Source organism: Meriones unguiculatus, chromosome 3 (genome assembly GCF_030254825.1).
Source record: "Meriones unguiculatus strain TT.TT164.6M chromosome 3, Bangor_MerUng_6.1, whole genome shotgun sequence".
In the NCBI taxonomy this organism is placed as follows: Eukaryota; Metazoa; Chordata; class Mammalia; order Rodentia; family Muridae; genus Meriones; species Meriones unguiculatus.
In genome coordinates this window covers 6,590,546-6,609,748 of record NC_083351.1, presented here as the reverse complement: position 1 = coordinate 6,609,748, position 19,203 = coordinate 6,590,546, and the positions used below count along the sequence as shown (strand labels likewise).

General features: G+C 47.8%; 1 protein-coding gene and 1 long non-coding RNA gene across 3 annotated transcripts in view; one reads left to right on the top strand and one right to left on the bottom strand.

The window, feature by feature from the left end:
• Positions 1–1,327: 1,327 nt before the first annotated feature.
• On the top strand, positions 1,328–7,667 carry LOC132652719 (uncharacterized). Its single transcript, XR_009590289.1, has 3 exons — positions 1,328–1,371; positions 3,110–3,187; positions 7,303–7,667. It is a non-coding gene; the product is annotated as an uncharacterized LOC132652719 (long non-coding RNA).
• Positions 7,668–9,306: 1,639 nt separating this feature from the next.
• The window catches only part of Ube4b (ubiquitination factor E4B), a 99,204-nt gene continuing 89,307 nt past the window's right edge, over positions 9,307–19,203 (bottom strand). For both annotated transcript variants that reach the window (XM_060379056.1, XM_021636209.2), the window contains 5 exons: positions 18,479–18,613; positions 16,172–16,363; positions 12,084–12,258; positions 11,108–11,254; positions 9,307–10,607 (listed from right to left, as the gene is read on the bottom strand). In XM_060379056.1, coding sequence (XP_060235039.1) covers positions 10,546–10,607; positions 11,108–11,254; positions 12,084–12,258; positions 16,172–16,363; positions 18,479–18,613 — 711 coding nt within the window. In that variant the 3' untranslated portion in view covers positions 9,307–10,545. The remainder of the gene's footprint in view (positions 10,608–11,107; positions 11,255–12,083; positions 12,259–16,171; positions 16,364–18,478; positions 18,614–19,203) is intronic.

Below are 19,203 nucleotides of genomic sequence, written 5' to 3'. Positions count from 1 at the left end.
TGGGGTCAGGAATTATCTGGGACTGTGAAGGCAGATTCTATGTGCAAGCAGAGGGATCCGCAGAAGAAATGGGTGAGAGAGGTTGGACCACACACCCAGAGACATGGAGAAGATGGACCTTGGGAGCAGAGACTGCAGAGAAGAGGCCACAGGGGGATACAAGCAGCCAGGGGGAAGAGGCAGGCAGACTTCTCTGCAGCCTGAGGAGGCAGAGTTCCCTGAAACACCTTCATCCCAACCCAGTCAGACTGACTTTGGGCTTCTGGACTTAAGAACGATCACAGAGCATGATGGTGCGCGCCTTTAATCCCAGCACCTGGGAGGCAGAGGCAGTTGAATCTCTGTAAATTCAGGGCGAGCCTAGACTACAAAGTGAGTCCAGGACAGCTAAAGTTACACGAAGAGGCCCTGTTTCTAAAACAAAACAAAGAACTGCCACAGAAGAGCTGGTGAGTTGGCTCAGCAGGTAAAGTCAAGCCAGATGACCTGAGCTGAATCCTTGGAATCCACGGGGGAGAAGCAGAGAACTGACCCCAAACGTTGTCCTCTGACGTCTGCATGAGCAGCAGGGCATGCGTACACACACATATGCATGCACACACATACAGCCATGGGTGTGCACACACGCTCAGAACTACAAGAGAGTAAACTATTACGTTAAGTAGGCTCATCTGTGCCAATCTGTCACAGCAGCCACAGGAAATCAACACAAAGATGGTTTTGTAAAATTTGCTTTTCTCAAGATTTTTATTTTTTAAATTTATTTACCTTTATTTTAAGTGCATTGGTGTTTTGCCTGCATGTATATCTGTGTGAGAGTGTCAGATTTTAGAGTTACAAACAATTGTGAGCTTCCATGTGGGTGCTGGGATTTGAACCCAGGTCCTCCAGAAGAGCAGTCAGTGCCCTTAACTGCTGAGCCATCTCTCTAGCTTCAAAGATCATTTCCTTAAGGTCACAATCAATAGGGGTTGTGAACCCAGGATTCAAACCCAGGGCACCAACTCATGCTCTTGAGCACAACACTGGATTTGCTATACAGAAAACAAATATAATACAAACAGAAATTAACTATTAGCCAACAAACGAAGAAATAAGTGAAACAAACCCAAAACGCCACCAACAGCAAGGTACCAAATTTATTCTCTTTTGTGCAAATACTAGCGTTGTCACTTGGAAGCGCATTCTCCCACACACTTGACGGCAGAATTAGGTCACCAGCGCATCCCTGCCAAGAACGTTAACAGGAAGATGCGCTTTGTAAAAAGCAGGCAGCTGCCATGTTCAGTTCACAGCTGAAGAGCGCGCTTGGCAGCGACCGCAGGCTCTCACGGCCATCAGAGACACGGGAGTTGCTTCTCTTTTCAAAAGGTTTGTTTCCTTTCGTTCCCTTCCGTTGGGATTCTGTCCTTAACCTCCTCAAAAGGAAAATAAGGGCCGGGGTTTCTGAAGCAGAACGCCGGCTTTTCACGCCATACCAGGCCCTGTCCCCAGCACCGACCACACCAACAAACACAAAGGCACTTGGGAAACGGAATTGACTGGCCTGTGCCAAGAAAGTCAGCTAATGGGACAGTCGGGGTCTAGGGGTGAATTTAGTCCTGGTCTATAAATATAACTAGGGGTGTTGGTTTTGACAAAGGGTCCCACTCTGCAGCCCAGGCTGGTCTGAAACTCACCATCCTCCTGTCTCAGCCTCTCAAATGCTGAGATTTGAGGTGTGTGTTGACACGTTTGGCTGTGTGTGTGTGTGTGTGTGTGTGTAGGGCCTCACCCTGTAATGTCTGTAATGTTACTTTAAGACAGGGTATCATATATCCCTGGATGGCCTCAAAAGCTGTTATGTGTCTGTGGATGCCCTTTGACTCCCGATCTTCCTTCTCCCCTCCACTAGGGCTGCCATTACAGGTGGCGATACTCCACCTGGCTTTGCCCAGCTTTTGACTGAATCAGCGTTTTGAGTTCTAAATACCATTAGGTCTGTCCCTTTACATGGATTTCCCCTTCTCTGTCTCTCTCTGTCGCTGTCTCTCTCGTCTGTTTGTCAGCCCCACACCCTTCTCTGTCCTTCTTGGTACCCAAGACCTCACACGTAGGCAAGCACTTTCCCACTGAGAAACACCCCAGCCCCTCCGCCCTCATACACTATCAGCGTCTGTCCACGGTCTTTATCTTCTCATCTCCCTTTCAGCCTTTCTTTATTTTGCCACTTCAACACCTGCAAAGTTTTAAGGTGAAGATTCACTATAGGAGGGTGGTCTGTAATGCTCTTATAGTATTTGCATCCTAGGTTTTTGGACACAAAGCAGTGAGTAGGGACAGCTCTAGAGATGTGATTTCCACATGGCCTTAGTCAGTGTGGTGTGCACGGACCAGACGGCACAGCCTTTAAGACCAAGTATGGAGGTTTCAGTGAGAATGGCCCCCATGCTCGTTTCTTTGAATGCTTGGGTCTCAGTTGGTGGAACTTTTGGGGAAGGATTAGGAGGTGTGGCCTTGTTGGAAAAGGCGTCACTGAGCGTGAACTTTGAGGCTTTAAAAGTTCACGGCATTCCTTTTTGTGCCTCAGTACATTTGAGTCAGATCTGAACTCTCAGCTTCGGCTCCAGCGCCCGCCTGCCCACCTGCTACCATGTTCCCAGTCATGAAGGTCAAAGACCGACCCTCTGAAACTGTAAGCAAGCCTAAATGCTTTCTTTTACAGGATGCCTTCAGCAGCTAAAAAGTAGCTAAGACACAGGATATGTTTAAAGGACGTTGACGCAGTTAGATCTATACCATTCTTATGTAAGAAGCGGACCCCGTGGTTGTACTTAGAAATTAACTCTACGCATTTATTGCTAAGATGCTTTCTTCACAAGACCTTACGTTTCAAGAAAATTAAAAGGCCATTTTTTTATTAGCAATTTCCTTCATCCCTGAGATGTTACAGGTAATATGTGATAAAATGGCAGAAAGGTAAAGAAATAAATTGCAAGAGGCTGTATAAACATCCTTCCTTGTCTACAAGGCTATGGGCAAACTACAATTATATGTTGCATATTATTTGAAAATGTCATAATGAAACTCAGTATTTTATATACTAAACATTTAATAATAACAATTACAGGTGCTCTGCCTATAATTCCTGGGCTCCTAAGACAGAGACAGGGGATCCTGAAGCAAGCTAGCTAGCCAGACCATGCTGGTAAGTTTGGGGTTCCACTGGGAGACCTGCCTCAGTAAATACAGTAGAGAGCCATCTAACAGACTTCGTGCTAGGCCAGCCTGGTCTAGAAAGTGAGTCTAGGACAGCCAGGGCTACACAGAGAAACTTTGTCTTGAAAAAAATAAAAAGACTTGTGCTGCCAGCTGGATGGGGGTGGGGCAGCAAGCTTGAATCCCAGCACTCAGGGAGGCAGAGACAACCAGATCTCTGTGAGTTCAAGGCCAGCCTGGTCTACAGAGCAAGTCCAGGATAACCAGGGCTACATAAACCAAACCAAACCAACCAACCAACAACCAAAAAGCAACAACCAAAACAAACAAACAAGGACTTGTGCTGTCAACCTCAGGCCTCCACATGTGCTCACACATGCACACGTGGAAACGTGTGTGTACACTCATGAATATGCACGATACACATAGGCACAAAGAAAGGAAAAGGAGCAGGACACAGTGGTGGTCTGCACCTCTACTCCCAGCACGAAGGAGGCAGAAGCAGGCAGATCTCTGTGAGTTCAAGACCAACCTGGTCTACATGGCAAATTCCAGGACAGCCATGGCTACACCGTGAGTCCATATCTAAAAACAAAAACAAACAACAAAAAAACCACAATAAAAAGAAAACCAGAGAGAGAATCGCTGACAACCAATGATCTGTGTGTCTGATGAACACACAGAAACACACACATATATATATAACACACACATACAGACACATACACACACACAGGCACCTACAGACATACACATACAGAGACATATACACAGACACACATAGACACACAGACACACATACACAAATACACACAGACACATTCACACACATATAGACATACACACAGAGACATACACATTGATACACACACATACATAGACACTGACACACAGGCACAAACAGACAGACACATACACAGGCACACACACTCACAGACACATACAGAGACATACACATTCACATACACACACACACATGCACACACACACACACACACACACACACGCACACGCGTGAACACACAGTCCTTTCCCTGAGAGTCTCAGGTTAAAGCAGTGCTGAAGAGCCTCTGTCCTCCCAGAACACAGCGTGCCTGCCACTTCCTGCCCTGCCCTCAGTGGCGAGTTCTCCAACATGCTTAGCTTTCAACAAAACAGCATAAATAATTCAAGCCACCATAAAATGATACAGAATACACAAGGACGGAAGATTTAGAGCCGCTACTGAAGGCAGCATCATCACGAGGCCTCTGCCCGCCCCAGTCCCAGGGGCTTTGGAGATGACGGGAGCAAGGCTTTGGCCCATGTCTCTTATGACAAAATACTCCAAAGAGTAGCTTAGAGCAGCAAATCCTGTGTTTGGTATTTGTGGGGCCTTGGGCTTTACCCCAATACCCAAAGCAAAAACAAATCAAATCAAAACAAAGTCCTTCTGTTTCTCGTGCTGATCTTAAGATCCGACACCAGCACTCCTCCCCTTGAGAGATGGGTTTATATTCCCAGGCTTTGAAACTGAGAGCACCTATGACTGCAGCAGCACAGGGCCCTGGAGGCCGGGAGCAGAGGCGAGGAAGCCCTCAGGACAGCTGCAGCCCCGGATTCAGTCTGACCACAAACATGCAACTTCCCTCAGTGAGCAGCTCCTGAACTCAGACAACTGTGCCATGGTTTACGGTGATAAAACCACAGTTCCTGGTTTAACCCACAACATGTAGGTGATCCCAGGCAGGTAACCCTGGCCTGGGACTGACAGGCAGGCAAAGCCCGGTGAGCATTGAAGATTGTTTTGTTTGGGTTTGGGCATTTTGAGACAGGGTCTTGGGTAGCCCAATATGACCTTGAATACGTGACCCTTCGGCATCTACCTCCTAATAGCTGAGCTTCCCGGCCGAAGCCCTCCAGTGCTTGGCCTCTAATGCACATATTATTTATTTATTTTTACATTTTTGGGAGTCGTCCAGGCTGGACTCATCTTGAACTTGCCATGCAGCCAAGGATGAAGTCCCAATCCTCCCACATCCACCCACGATGCGCTGAGACTCCAGGTGTTTGCCACACGTTCATCTAAGTCAGTGTAGATGGTCAGAGGCCACTGGTCTGCTTTCAGCACAATGAGCCCCAAATTGTCTCTAGGCCAGACTTCTACTGCAGACAGGTTCTAAAAGATTTTCCACTTCCTGCATCAAGCCAGGACTCCTTCACTCCACCCCACGCCTGCTCCTCTCAGTATTGCCATCACTGTGCGCGATGGTCTTTGAAGTCACGTGGGCTTTCTTTTTGACTCCTCCAGCACACCCTCCAATCCCTTTACAGATCTCAACTACACAACCAAACCTATCCCAGAATCCAGCCCGTCTTCCTGGGTCTGCTCCAATCGCTTTGTTCTGAGTCAGCCGTAGTTGGCTCTCCCGGATTATTCTAAGAGCATCACAAATGCTCAGCTTATCCTCGTTTCCAATAATAGCTGCTGGGAGGGGAGGCTTGCATTATAGCTTGGTTGGCAGAGTGCCAGCTTGGCGTACGGGCAGCTCAGGGTTTGACCCCCAGCACTGCAGAGCAGACGTGATGACGCAAGCTTGCGATTCTAATGCTTGACGGGTAGAGCAGGAGGATAAGACTTCAAGGTCATTCCCATCTGCATAGTGAGTTTGAGGCCGACATGGACTTCCACGGGACCGTTACAAACAAAACATAAAAAGAAAAAAAAAAGTTACATCGGTGCCATTACCTATGGTTTCATCTCAGGGAAGGAAAAGCTTCATGTTAACACCATGTTAGCTACAAAAAAAAAAAAAGTCAGAGGAGATGGAGAGGTGGCTCAGTGGCTAGGAATGCTTATTTATTGTTCCTTCCCAAGGATCCCGGTTCAACTCCCAGCACCCATGTCAGAGCTTGACAGCTGTGTGTGCCTCCGGGTCCAGGGGTCCTCAGCGGGCTCCTGGTGTCTGTGGGCACCACATGCATGTGGTGGGCATAAACGCATATGGACCTACAATACCCACAAGTAAGTAAACAAACACTGGAAGACAATCAGGGAGACCGCTCCATCCAACAGTATTAAGAACCTGTGGGCTTATACTAAAAATCTCTGAGTACTTTTCATCAACCCCAAGCCTGGCTCACTCAGCCTCCTCTACTCTGTAAAGCAAAAGATGTTTAACTTTTGAGCCATCTCTTAGTTCTGCTTAGGTTTTTACACAGGCAATGAGCAGCCAAGTGGTCAGCCTGGGCTACATAGGGAGTTCCAGGCCAGTTTGTGTTATAGGGTCAGACTCTGTCTCAAAACAAAAACAAAACCAACCAAACAAAAACGAAAAAAGAGACCATTAGGCCTAGGGCCGGCCTCCAAGCCAAAGCGCCTTCGGCAGCGCTGTGCTTCTCTCTGGGCGGCCTGGGCAGCTCTGAAGAGAAGGCAATCCGAGGATTCGGCCATGTATCAGGAATGGGGACGACACCAGGCAAAGTCCTGGATTCCTGGCTCCGTCGGCGTCACTTCGCAACCTCCTAAGGCTGTTAAGGCTTAAATGTTACCGCTACACACAAGAGTGGTTTGCATGCTGAACATAGTCAAGAGATGCCAATCACTACCCGTCAGTCCCAGACGAGTTCCACCCCGCGCTGGCTGAGACGGTGCTATGCCCACGTTTTTCAGTAAAAAACAAACTCTAAGATGGAGATGGCTCAGCCCATGCTCTTCTTACAGAGAACCCTGGTGCGGTACCCAGTGCCCAGACGGCAACTCGCAATCAACAGTTCCAGGAGATCCAGTGCCCTCTTCTGGCTTTCATGGGCACACAGATGGTGCAGACATATACTTAAAGTAAAAACAAATATATCTTTTAAAAAACTTAAGTCAGACCATGCTTAGGTCACTTTATAGAGGCCCAACCAAAACAGCTGGCAAGTCACTATTCTGTGTGCCAAGCACAAAGCAAACCAGATAGGAGACTCATGGTTTGAAAGGTATTCTAGGGGGCTGGAGAGATGGCTCAGAGGTTACGATCACTGTCTGTTCTTCCAAAGGTCCTGAGTTCAATTTCCAACAACCACATGGTGGCTCACAGCCATCTATAGTGAGATCTGGTGCCCTCTTCTGGCGTGCAGGTGCACATGCAGGAGCCAGGATGTCGCTCGGTCGGATGTCAAGCGCCTGCCTGGGACTAACTGTCCAGAGTCGGACCGTCAGCACTGCCTGGAAAACAGAAAGAAAAGAGGCACCCTGCCCAGTCTCTTTTAGAACCCATCCGATGGTGACTCCCAAAATGAGCATGATGTAATCCTCATCATCAAGGCCTTTCTCAAGGCCTTTCCTTTTGCTGATAGAATGCAAGTTCTTCTTTTTGGACAATTTTCCTTCTAATCCAGACCTACTTTTGAAATATTTTGGATTGTATCACTTATAATTAGCAGATTGAAGGCAAACAATAAAGTTTCCATAAAGTAGCTACCTTAAGAATAAAAATCCCAAACCGCACCCCTAGAGGGAAGGAGACTGGCTGCATCCTCGCCCCAACTCCTTCCTGAAAGAGCATTCTTGAAACCCTTCAGTTCCGAAGTCAACAGAAGGCAGCACCTATGAGATTGCTGGGATGGAGACAGCACCTCCTAGGGGTGGGGAGGAGATAAGCAATCCATAATTGTGAAACCAGTAAGCATCAGGGATGCTTCTAATTAATAATAAATATAACTAACTGCATAGGCTTGTAGGTAATAAACCTTGTAAAAAGCAAACAGAACCATGTGAATGGTGAGATCATGAATAACGTTGTTTAACTAATTATGCTTATTATTATTAAGATACTGGGGATTAATTCCATCCCTCAGGAGGCAGAGGCAAGCAGATCTTTGTGAGTTCAAGGCTATCCTGGTCTACAGAGCTAGTTCCAGGACAGCCAAAGCTACACAGAGAAATCCTGTCTTAAAACAACAACAACAAAAAACCCTGGGGATTAACCCAGACCTTCATGCATGCCAGGCAGATGCTGTTAGCACTGAGTTACATCCTAGCCCAAATTGTATATTTGGGGCCAGGCTTGCAGGGCATGGTGAATCCAATGTGCCCAAGAAAAGTATATATTAAGGTAATGAATGATGTGGGCCCCAGAGACAGGATACCTGCCAGGGACTAATGGACTAATGGGCAAGGCACCTAATCTCTCTGAAGCCTATATCCTGACATACTGAGACAGGGCCAGTCGAACCAACCAGATAAACAGCAGCACTGTCTCACCGGAGGCTGGCACTCAATACAGAGGCTTTTGCATTGGCACCTAAGTGCTTCCAGTGGCTGCTGTTATTACTGCCTGTGCTGGCACAAACAATTTTGCAGACTGCGGTGCTAATGAAATGGGTGGGACCTGTGGCTGGCCACAGAGATCTCTGAAGTTAAAAGACAAGTGGGGTGCAGACTGCGACAACACCTTCAAACTGGCAAACAGCAGAATGAGACCTAAGAGGCCTCATCAAGACTGAAGAGGATGGGAAAGCTTCCTTTAAAGTGAGGCTGTTTCTTTACACGTATTTATCGTATGTGCGGTGGGATATGCTCTGGTATGTGTGGAGGACAGGACAACTTGTGGGGGTCAGTGATCCCGGGGAGACCCAGGTCAAACGTAGGTCATCAGGGTTGGCAGCAAACCATCTCAGTGGCTCTGAATGTTTTAAAAATTGCAGTTTCTAAGTGGCTCCAGGAAGCATATTTCTCCCCATGCACTTGGCTCGTTTGCCCTCATTCCTTCCACTTTGTGTGTGAGTGCTTTGACTGCATGTATGTCTGTGCAGCATGTGTGCCTGGTGCCCATGGGAGTTCAGGCAGTTGAGAGCTGTGGTTCACGGGAACTAAACAAGGGTCCCTCTGTGCCCCTATAAGGGCCAAACCATCTCTTTAGCCCTGTCTATAATTTTTCTTTTCTTTTTTTCTCTGCTTCGAAACAGGGTTTCTTTGTGTAGCCTTGGCTGTCCTGGACTCACTCTGTAGACCAGGCTGGCCTCTAACTCAGAGATGCACCTGCCTTTTCCTGGGGAGTTCTGGGATTAATGGTGTCCACCCTTAGGCCCAGCCTGTCCCGCCCTTTCCTTTCCACAAAAAGACGACGCACAGAAGACTCCTTCCGGATGGGCATCACCGTTTATTGTAGTTTGTTTTGGGAACTGAACAGAGCACATTGTCTGTGGAGAAGAGGAGAAAGGAGGAGAGAAAAGAAAGTATGTCTCCGAAGATTTCTTTAAAACACTTTATGGTTTCAAATCCTTTTTCACCCCAAAGGAACTTCAAGAATTCAAGTATGTTGTGTAGGGAGCGGTAACACCACGGGCTTCTGCTTGTGAGCGCCTGTGCAGTGGCATTTGTCCGGGCGTGGAAACAGGCAGGCAGATTTCCACATTTCTTGCACCCTTTTTTTTTTTTTTTGCTTTGGTAAGGCCAAACCCCAAAAGGACACAGCATACAAATGAACTCTGACTGAGGAATGTATCTATCCTCAGACAATAATGGTATAGGTTTGAAATTGTCACATAGGATTAAAAAACAACAAAAAACAAAATACAACCCTCACCTCCCCCAAAGCCCACAAGTCACTTGAGTCCTGATCCACTTCAGCCGTTCTGCTGCTGCACCTGTTCCTCAGAATCTTAACTGAGGGTTGGTGGAAGGACCAGGCCAACAGGGTTCTCTTCATTTTTTTTTATAATAAAAAAATTGAAAAGGGCTATTTCAAAAGAAAAAAAAAACTGAAATTCAAATTCTGAAAATATCTTGCCTTTTTTATTAATCATGTCATCTAACACCAATTAAAAAAACAGGTATGTGAATATGATATAAAAATACGATCCCAAGATTAACACTTTGTCGCAGGCACAGTTATCTCACAGAATACATGTTTGGAGGGCTGGGAAAGGAGTCTGGTTTTGTTTCTCTTTAAAAAACCCACAGCAGTGCAAGTAGGGTGAGGAAGGGGGAGATTCTTTAGCAGCAAAATGTCCGAGTTCTCTAGTCACATCGAAAAAACAAAACAAAACGAAAGCTCAGGGGATGCTGCCCACACCCACTCGCCATCACTAACGACTTCCGTTGCCACAGCCCCGGGTGTGACAGGCGGAGGACGCACTTTACTACACAGCAACCGTGAGACTCGTCCCTCAGGCGTTTGACTGTTTGTCACTTAAATATATGTACAGGAATTGGGCTCCTCTTCTCATCATGTCCCTCAGATCTCTGTTTGGTCACTTGGGGTGGGCGTTCATTCTGGCCACAGCTGGTTGCAGGTTGGAGCAGCACTCCGAGGTGGGTGCTGCTTCGGCCTGGCTGGCTGGTGTGGCGGCTTCCAGCAGAGAAGGGCGACAGGATGCTTAGTGGTCACTGCTCTGCTTCCCTCTCATCCATGCTTGAATCTGCTCCTTCAGCTCTGGCACTGAGGGAGAAAAGACCGGGGGATTAATGGAGCAGATGGAAAGGCTCTTCAGCTCTCTACTTGGAGTTCTAAGTGGAAAGAGAAAGCTATTCATTCCCTCTGCATGTGAGAACTGTGGAAGAAACAGCCACAGACGGGAGACATTTACAGCAAAAGCGGAACTGAGCGCTGTGTCTGCTCCATAAACAAAGTGTAAACTGTACTTTCTCCATTCAATGTCCCCTTTTTGGTGGTGCTGCCAAGGACTGAACCGGGGACATGCACATGCCAGGCAAGTGCTCTGTGGGTACAGGCCGGGCCAACTTTTCTCTTTGTTTATTTGAAACCATCTCTCAACTAAGCTGTCTGGGCTGGCCAGGAACAGGCCAGCCTTCTGCCTCGTCCTCCCAAGTAGCTGGGACTCCAGCCTTGAGGCTCCAGGCAGGCCCTCCCTCTCCCTCACGGTCTGGCCACAGCACTGGCACTGGCATCAGCGCTGCAAGGCAGGCTGAGCCTCCTACCTGGTTCCAGCATGCTCTCAGTCAGTGTTTGGCGGTTGAAGGGGTCGGTGGGGGAGTTCAGCAGATGTCGCAGGATGATAGAGCGGTCCATGATGGTGCCAGAGGGGAGTCTCACGGGGTCAATCATTAGGGTGTCCATCAGAGGGTCTGTGGAGACAAAGCAGAGCACACAAACTACGGTGAGGATGATCCTGAATTAAAAAAGCACACTGTCCCACCGGTGAGAGATGCAGGCAGAGGGAGCACCGCAGAGCAGCCCTCAGGTCCTTGCATCAAGGGGAAAGCAGCACTCCATGAAGGCATGTGTCTTGCCTCCATCACTACTGCTGGGAGGAGAAAGAGCAGAGACAGACAGCAGCAAGGCAGCTGGCCCCGGGACAGGACCCTTTGCCCTAGACCTTGGAATCCTCCCTTCTAAAGGCAGAGCTGCCTTTAAAATCTTCATGGATATCTGATGAGGCCACACGAAGGACGTTCTACCTTTTATCCACGGTATGAGGAAAATTTGTATACACAATTTTAAACAACTCTCAAGAAACAGCTACAGCACACCATCAAACAATCAAAACCACAGAGAGCGTCCTCTTGGCAGTTTCAATGAGAACGGCCCCATAGGTTCCTATGTTTGAATGCCTGGATCCCAGTTAGCACAACTGTTTGGAGGGGGTTGGGAGGTGTGGCCTTGCTGGAGAAGGTGTGCCACTGGGAGTGGGCTTTGAGGCTTCAAAAGCCCTTGCCAGGCCTACTAGCACTTGGGCTGGCTGCCTGCCTGCTTATCAGGATGCAAGCTCTCATCCCTATGCCTACCTGCCCGTTGGTTGCCCTTTGAAACTGTAAGCAAGCTGCCAATTAAATGCTTTCTCTTGTCTTGGTCATGCTGTCACTTCAAAGCAATGGAACAGCGACTGCGACTGAGCTGTTAACGTCACACACTTCAAATCCCACCACAGACGTGAGCACGAGCACACAAACTTGCCTCTAAACTCATCCGGGGCGTCGCTGTAGTCAATTTCAGCCCGTGCATTCTTGGCCACTATCTCCTCCACTTTCTCAGCAAGAAGCTTAAACTTCTCTATTGCAATGGTGGATTTGATTCCTGCTTTCCGCATCTTTGAAATGACTTCTTCAAATAGTTCCTTGCTGTAGGATCTCTGCAGATAAGGATAGGTCACGTGATAAGAAAATATGCTTGAAAAGATAAAAAGCTTTAGAAAATGGGTAAGTGCAATCCACTTTACCTTCTGCTCCTAAAAATTGTAATTATACATTCTATATTCTAGTCTTCCCCTATACACTGTACCGTGTGCAAGGCTGCATGTCCTGGATATAGTCAGAAACACAGAGAGAGAAAATAACACGTGTCAGCAGTCCAAGGTCTTCTATGGAGAAAGCTGCAGGACCCAGCAAAAACAGGAGTTTTTAGACTTTAGGAGCTAGCACGCATTTATTTTAACATTTGTCACTAAAAAGTGAAGGAAACTGAGTTTATTTCAGTCTTTGTGGGGCACTGTGCCCCAGAAGCCCAAAAGACAAGGTAAATCCCAGTTTTCTCACATAATGAACAGACAAAAACCAAAACACATGCCCCTGCCTCACTACTGCTCATACTTAGGGGAGCTTGGCTAGTTACTGTTCTCCAGGCTTACTTGAGCTGAGCATGATGGCAATCACGTGTGTACTCCCTCCTAGTACTCAGGGACTGGAACAGGAGGATGAGAAGTAAGTTCAAGGCCAGCGTAGGCTAATCGATGAGGCCATTCCACAACAGATTCCCAGTAACAAACAAACCCAATCACCAAGAAAGCAGCCATGTACCAACACCAAACCCAAGCACTACTTAATTGGCACATTTTCCACAGCAATGGACTACTCTAAAAAGTAGGTGATTTACTACAGCATTGGACCACTCTAAAAAGTAGGTGACTGGGCCCAGGATCAGACTTCATTTACAACAGAAGTGAGCAAGGTGGGCACTGAGTCCAGACAAACATGGACATGCATTCAGGCCCCAACACCTCCCAGCTGTACACTCTTAGGCAACTCCCCAGCCTGCTCAAGGCAGAGTCCCCTGGTGTGACATGGACAGAGACTTAACCCTGAGGGACCCGGTGTATAAAAACCACTGACTGCACAAAGCACAAGTGTATATAGCATGTTTTACAGCGGCCACTTGCCGACTTAGGACAGGATAGGGAAAGAGAAAGAGAATGGGTCCTGGGGTCCCGGGACAACCCACAGTCTCTCATCACACTGGGAAACCACAGAACAGAGACCCAAAACAAGTCCTCCAACAAGTGGCCAAATGTCCATTCATTTGGTCAAGCGATGATGCCACCTTCAAATGCTCTTTCCCTCCCTGGCCTGTGAGAGCGCACACCTGAGACTCAGTGATGACCAAGGAAGGAGCTGGGTGCCAGGCAACTGGTGTTATTTTCCCTAGATGGCCCTCCCTAGCCCCCAGTGGAAGAGCAATGGGCCAGCTAGACTGACTTGCGGGGGCTTCTGCTTCACTGAGGGGCTGGCTGTCCTGTGCCTACTCCTCATCTTGTGACTCAGTGGGATCCACACTGACAACCATCATGGACTCATTTTATACCTGCATTCCTTTCCAGGACTAGACTGAGTCAGTCTTTCTTCTTTCTTTTTAATGAGAGAGGATCTCGGTATGTAGCTCTGGATGGCTTGGAACTTTCTACGTAGACTAGGCTGGCACTGAATTAAAAAAAAAAAAAAAAAGATCTACCTGCCCCTGCCTCTCAGGTGCTGCCTCCCCATCCCAACCCCCGTTTTCTTTTTGATTTTTTGAGACAGGGTTTCTCTGTATAGTCCTGGCTGTCCTGGACTCTTGTAGAGCTGGCTAGCCTTGAACTCACAGAGTGCTGGGATCAAAGGTGTGCACCACCATTTCTGGCCCAAGTGGTGCATTTTAAAACTTCCATTTCTAAATAACTAACTACACATGCTTGTCTTCTCTCTTCTCTGCACATCCACCCTTACCATCACTCAGCACACATATAACCCCAGCACTGCTGAGGCAGCCAGCTACTATGTCTCAAACAGTAAGAGAAACAACAAAGAGCATCAACATATGGGAATTATAGTGCAATAAGGCTATTTGTTTTTTTAAAGCAGTGCGTGGTAGCACACACACGTATCAGTGGAAGTTGACAATGGAGGATCTTGGGTTCAAGCCCAGCCCGTTCAAAAAATAGTTCTTTCATTTTAACATTACTGTTGGCTATTTAGGCAGCCAACAGGATTCTGTAAATCCTCAAGGCAAGAGAGTGGCCAGGCCCTGGCCTGAGGAGCTCCAGCAGCCAGGCCTTGTCCTCTAGACTTCCCTTAAGGCCCTTAGGGCTATAACTGTCATTACCAGCCCTGAGGCAAATGAATGCCCAGACCCTATAAGAAAACTCCCACCAATCCCCAAGCTCCCCCAAGCTCAGGACTTGAAATCCCACTAATCCTCGCTCTGTAAGTCCCCACCTTAGACAGACAGCTATGACCCCTAAGAAAGCCTGCGTAAGGCCTGCCTACTGCTCGGTTTCTGCTATCTTCTCCCAGGAGCAGAGGCAGCCAACCCGAGATTCATCCCTCCCAGTGTGACTCTCACTGGAGGAAGGGCAGCGGGGCTGAGGTTCCTGAGCTCCTGCACAGCTGGGGACCCCTCCCCCGGGACCTGTCACACTGGAGGTTAGCTCCACTGTAGCACTCCAGCTCAGGGCTGCCACGGTCTAGTGAGGCTTCCTCAGCGGTGTGGTTCTTGGGCTCCCATGTCTTAAGTTACCCTTCCACTGGGACACTGCCCGCTGTCCACCTCACTGTCCATCCGAGCAGGAATGCCAAAATCACTCCTTTGGATTAGCTATAGGTAGAGAAGTTTTATAATGTCTGAGGATGGGTGACTTTGGCATGAGCCATCCTGGGATATGCTGTGTGTGCAAAGATACAGACTTTTAGGTAGAGGGTGAAAACATGGGCACAGGGTGAGCCTGCCAGTCACACCTCCTTCACTCCACGCTGCGTGAGCCTGAGCATGTCATTAGCCTCTGCCTCCCTGAGTGCTAGGGTTACAGGCCTGTGCCACTGGCCCGGCTAGCCCTACTTTATTTTAAAACAAAAGACTTAGTAGAAACTGCATCACAGAACTCTATGATTATAAGTGAATGGAAACAAGAGAAGTGTTCAGAAGGAGTGCAGTTAGTAAACATGAGCCCCTACCACACAGAAGATTTGTCCTAGATGTCAGGCATGATGGCACACATCAATGTGTTCAAGAGGCAGAGCCTGAGATCAGGAGCTCAAGGCCAGCCTAGTCTACATGAGACTTGATTGTAAAAGACCTGGGAAGAAAATAAAAGGAGGAACAGAGACTATGCTCGAAGGGGCCCTGTCTTTTTTCTCTTTTTAAAGGCTTTTTGGCTGGACTGAGGTCCTAGCCTAGGGCTTTGCACAACTGGGTGCTACATTCCAGGGTCAATTTTATTTTCAGAGATGGTCTCAGTAAGTCCAGGTTAGCCTTGAACTTGTGACCAAGCTGTTTCAAGCCTCCTGAGTATCTTGGATACAGGCCTGTGCTGTCAGGACAGGAGAGGGTGTGGAGAACAGTGTGGCCTGCACTGGTGGCTGTGGAACAACACAGGCTGGTGTGATCCCGAGGCTCTTGGGGGATGGAGGGGGAGTAGGCTTTGGCTGGAAGGCCACATGTTCCTGGAAGCTCTCGAGCAGGGCGTTCGGGAAGACCCTGAGAAATACAAACAGTGCTTGGACACTGAATGTATTTGGGGTTTGAGGGATTAAGGGGCCAGCTCTGCTCTTTCCTCCCAAGGAAGCAGCAGTCCATCTCCTCCTGGTCCAGATGTGCGCCTCTGCTTCATGCCACTGCATTAGCAACTTCTGAAACCAAAACTTAGAAAGCCGTGCTTTCCATGCCTCTAAAGGCCGGGAAAACTCAAGAGGGAGAGAATGTCCACAGGGTCTGCCATGAAGGCGCAGACCACAGATGCGAACTGTACGGCTCCCGATGATTCCCGTCTCCTGTGAAAGGCCCCACTCGGCACTCACCTGGTCATCAGCGATGGCTTTAGCAAAGCGGGCACAGTCCAGCTGTAAGTAAATATCGGTCAGCTGGTCCAACAGCTTCTTTGGCTCAAAACCATACTTCTCTGGGTTTTCAACTTTTAGGTCCCGGCACTTGGGTCCACACAGCTGCTGTAGGTTAAAGTTCAGCATGGCTGCCAACCGGGGACCAAGTTCCTAGGAAACCAAGATAACAGCAGAGTTCAAGCTGCTGGGAAAGTCAAGGACCAGAAACTCCCACCTCAGTGAGAATAGGAATCAGCTTAATCTTCAAAGAATCCCTTAAATAAGCTGAGAAGCATAAGCTAAAGAAAGCTAGCATTGTAATCAAACACTTTTTTCGGCATTTATCTGAAAACCCTTATAATGAATTATACAACTGCAGATGGTTGAATGCCCATAAAAATACACACTTTTAATTATAAGCATCAATCCAAATTCACCGAGAAACAGGTGAAGGAGAGCATTTGCAATCCTGTCACTCTCAGTTATGAAGCACCAGGTTCATGCATTTCCCCATAAACTCCGAAAGGCCCTTCAGTCGGGTATATGCCATTCTTATTTACTTACTGAAGAGTAACACAAAAGAAGGTGGCCTTTGTCAATGGTTTTCAATCTAGTCAGCACAATGAATCAAACAGCCAGAAAATAAGGACAAAATAACACTCAAGGGCCCGCAGGACAATAGCACAGCTACAGCTGGGCAGACAAGGCATCTGAGCTCAAGAGAAGAGCTGATGCAGATTAAATAACGACCACCAAAGAGATTCTTTAAATAATAATGGGGTTCTCATGAAATGACAGGGTTTATACAAATCTGATAGACATAGCACCTCAGAGCTTCCTGTTACAGAAAGCACAGGTGTAGTCCAGTGTGGAGAAGCTGGGGGCTGCAGAATTGGTAGGAGTTGCTGGGTGTCTATAGGGAGTGTTTAAGCCAGCCAGTAAAGAGGGTGGAAATGGAGGCTGGAGAGATGGCTCAGCTCTTAAGAATACTTGCTTCTCTTGCAGAGGACACAAATTCAGTTCCCAGCACATCAGAGAGCTCCTAACTATGGCTAACTCCAGCTCCAAGGAATCTGAGGCCCTCCTTTAACCTCAAGAGGCACTGGCAAACACATGGCACATGCCGTTTCCAATAAATAAATAAATAAATAAATAAATAAATAAATAAATAATGAAATGCACACATAATATACACATAAATAAAAGGAAATCTTACACAAATAAACAACAACAATAAAAAAAGAGTTGGAAAAACGCGCACCATTGTAGCCAATTCTAGCAAATTCTTTTGTAAATAAAGCTTTATTTGAATATGGTCATTCTTTGGTAAATAAAGCTTTACTGGAAAATAGCCAGGCTTCCTTATGCCCAGGCTGTAGCATGAGCACAGCTGAAAAGTTGCTGAGACACGTGGTCTACATCTTTAAACGACTTACTCTCTAGCCTTTGTAGGAAATGCTAGTAAATCCCTTTTACACATCGTTAAGGGAAACAGGTACTTGGATGGTGAGCTGTTTTCTCCCCTGCTACTGTGCTGACAGCTGCTAATCAAGAGACAGGAAAAGGCCCAGCCTCGAGCTGCGGACAGGCCACGGTGTGAGAGCGCCTCTGCTGGAGACAATGGCCTGCATCACGTGATGGAACACGAGGAAGTATGGAGAGCTGGAGTGGGCACAGGAAGCTCCACAGGTGCCAACAGAGGCGGCCAGACCTCGGCTCCCTCCCTCACCTTCCCCTGCACCCTTGCTCTGCCGCAGCACGGGGCGTCTCAACGCCTCATCGGCTGCTCAGTTTCAGCCTCAGAACAGTACCGGAGCTTAGCAATCAGGTGGAATATTGAGACTGCCGCTAATCTACTGTGAGCCCCAGCCACGGCTCTCACTAGCCTCTGGCTTCCTCGATGTTGTTACAAAGCTACGTTAAAAGCAGAAAGACCATTTATCAATTATTCTACTTAATGTCTTCCAAATCATAATTTGTTACCTTGTATTTTCCGACACATAAAATACAGAAATCAGTAACAATGAAATCCTGTCACAAATCTATAATCCAAATGCGCTGTGCAAACAGAAAGAAGAAAGCCATCCTGAATTAAGCATTTTAGAGTGCACATCAAGGGGCTTCATTTCGGTCCGGTGGAGGGCCATGTGCTGTATCAACTGATATAACCGGGGTCAATCGGAACCCTGCTCACTAGCTTCGGTGTGGAAAGGAACACTGGTGCTGAGTTGTAAGCGCTGTGCGTGGCAGCCCACAGGAAACACAAGCACTCCAGTTTCTACTCACTGGCCTGAGGAACGGCTTCTGGACTTGCTTGGTGAGGAGATGGAACATGTCCACGGTTTCGGTTGCCAGGGCAAGATAGGAACGTGAAACCCGCTCGTCCTGAGCAAGCTGAGACTGCCGGGCCTGCTGCTGATCCTAGGAAACATCACGGTTGCCAAAGACATCTCAGTACCAGGCATCTACTCAGAACTTTGCAAGTAAAAGGAGTAACACGTCAGTGTACCACTGCGGAGGCCACTGTGCTCTGCGACAGAGGCAGTGCGCCCACCAGATCTGTCCAGACAGCCCATGTGGTCTGCTGGCCGACACCCAGCACCTGGTGCATGCTAAGCACAGGCTACCCCCCTGACCTACACCCCAGCCCTGGTCCACTGACCTCTCATGAGCGCCAGTTTTCTCAGCCACATCTGGTTGCAGGGAGGATGACGTAGACCAGTCCGTTCTCAACCCTCCTAATGCTGTGACCCTTTCGCACAGTTCCTCATGTGTGACCCCAGCCATAAAATTATTTTCAATTCTACTCCATAACTAATTTTGCTACTGTTGTGAACTACAATGTAAAGAGTTTTGGAGATAGAGGTGTGTCAAAAGGTTGTGACGCACAGGTTGAGACCCGCTGAATTAGACTATCAGAACACCTGGTGTACACACCGGAACTACAGGGAGGGGTTCACTCCCCTCAAAAACGACTCTCGCTTTAGTCATCAGCATTTTAAGAATAATAT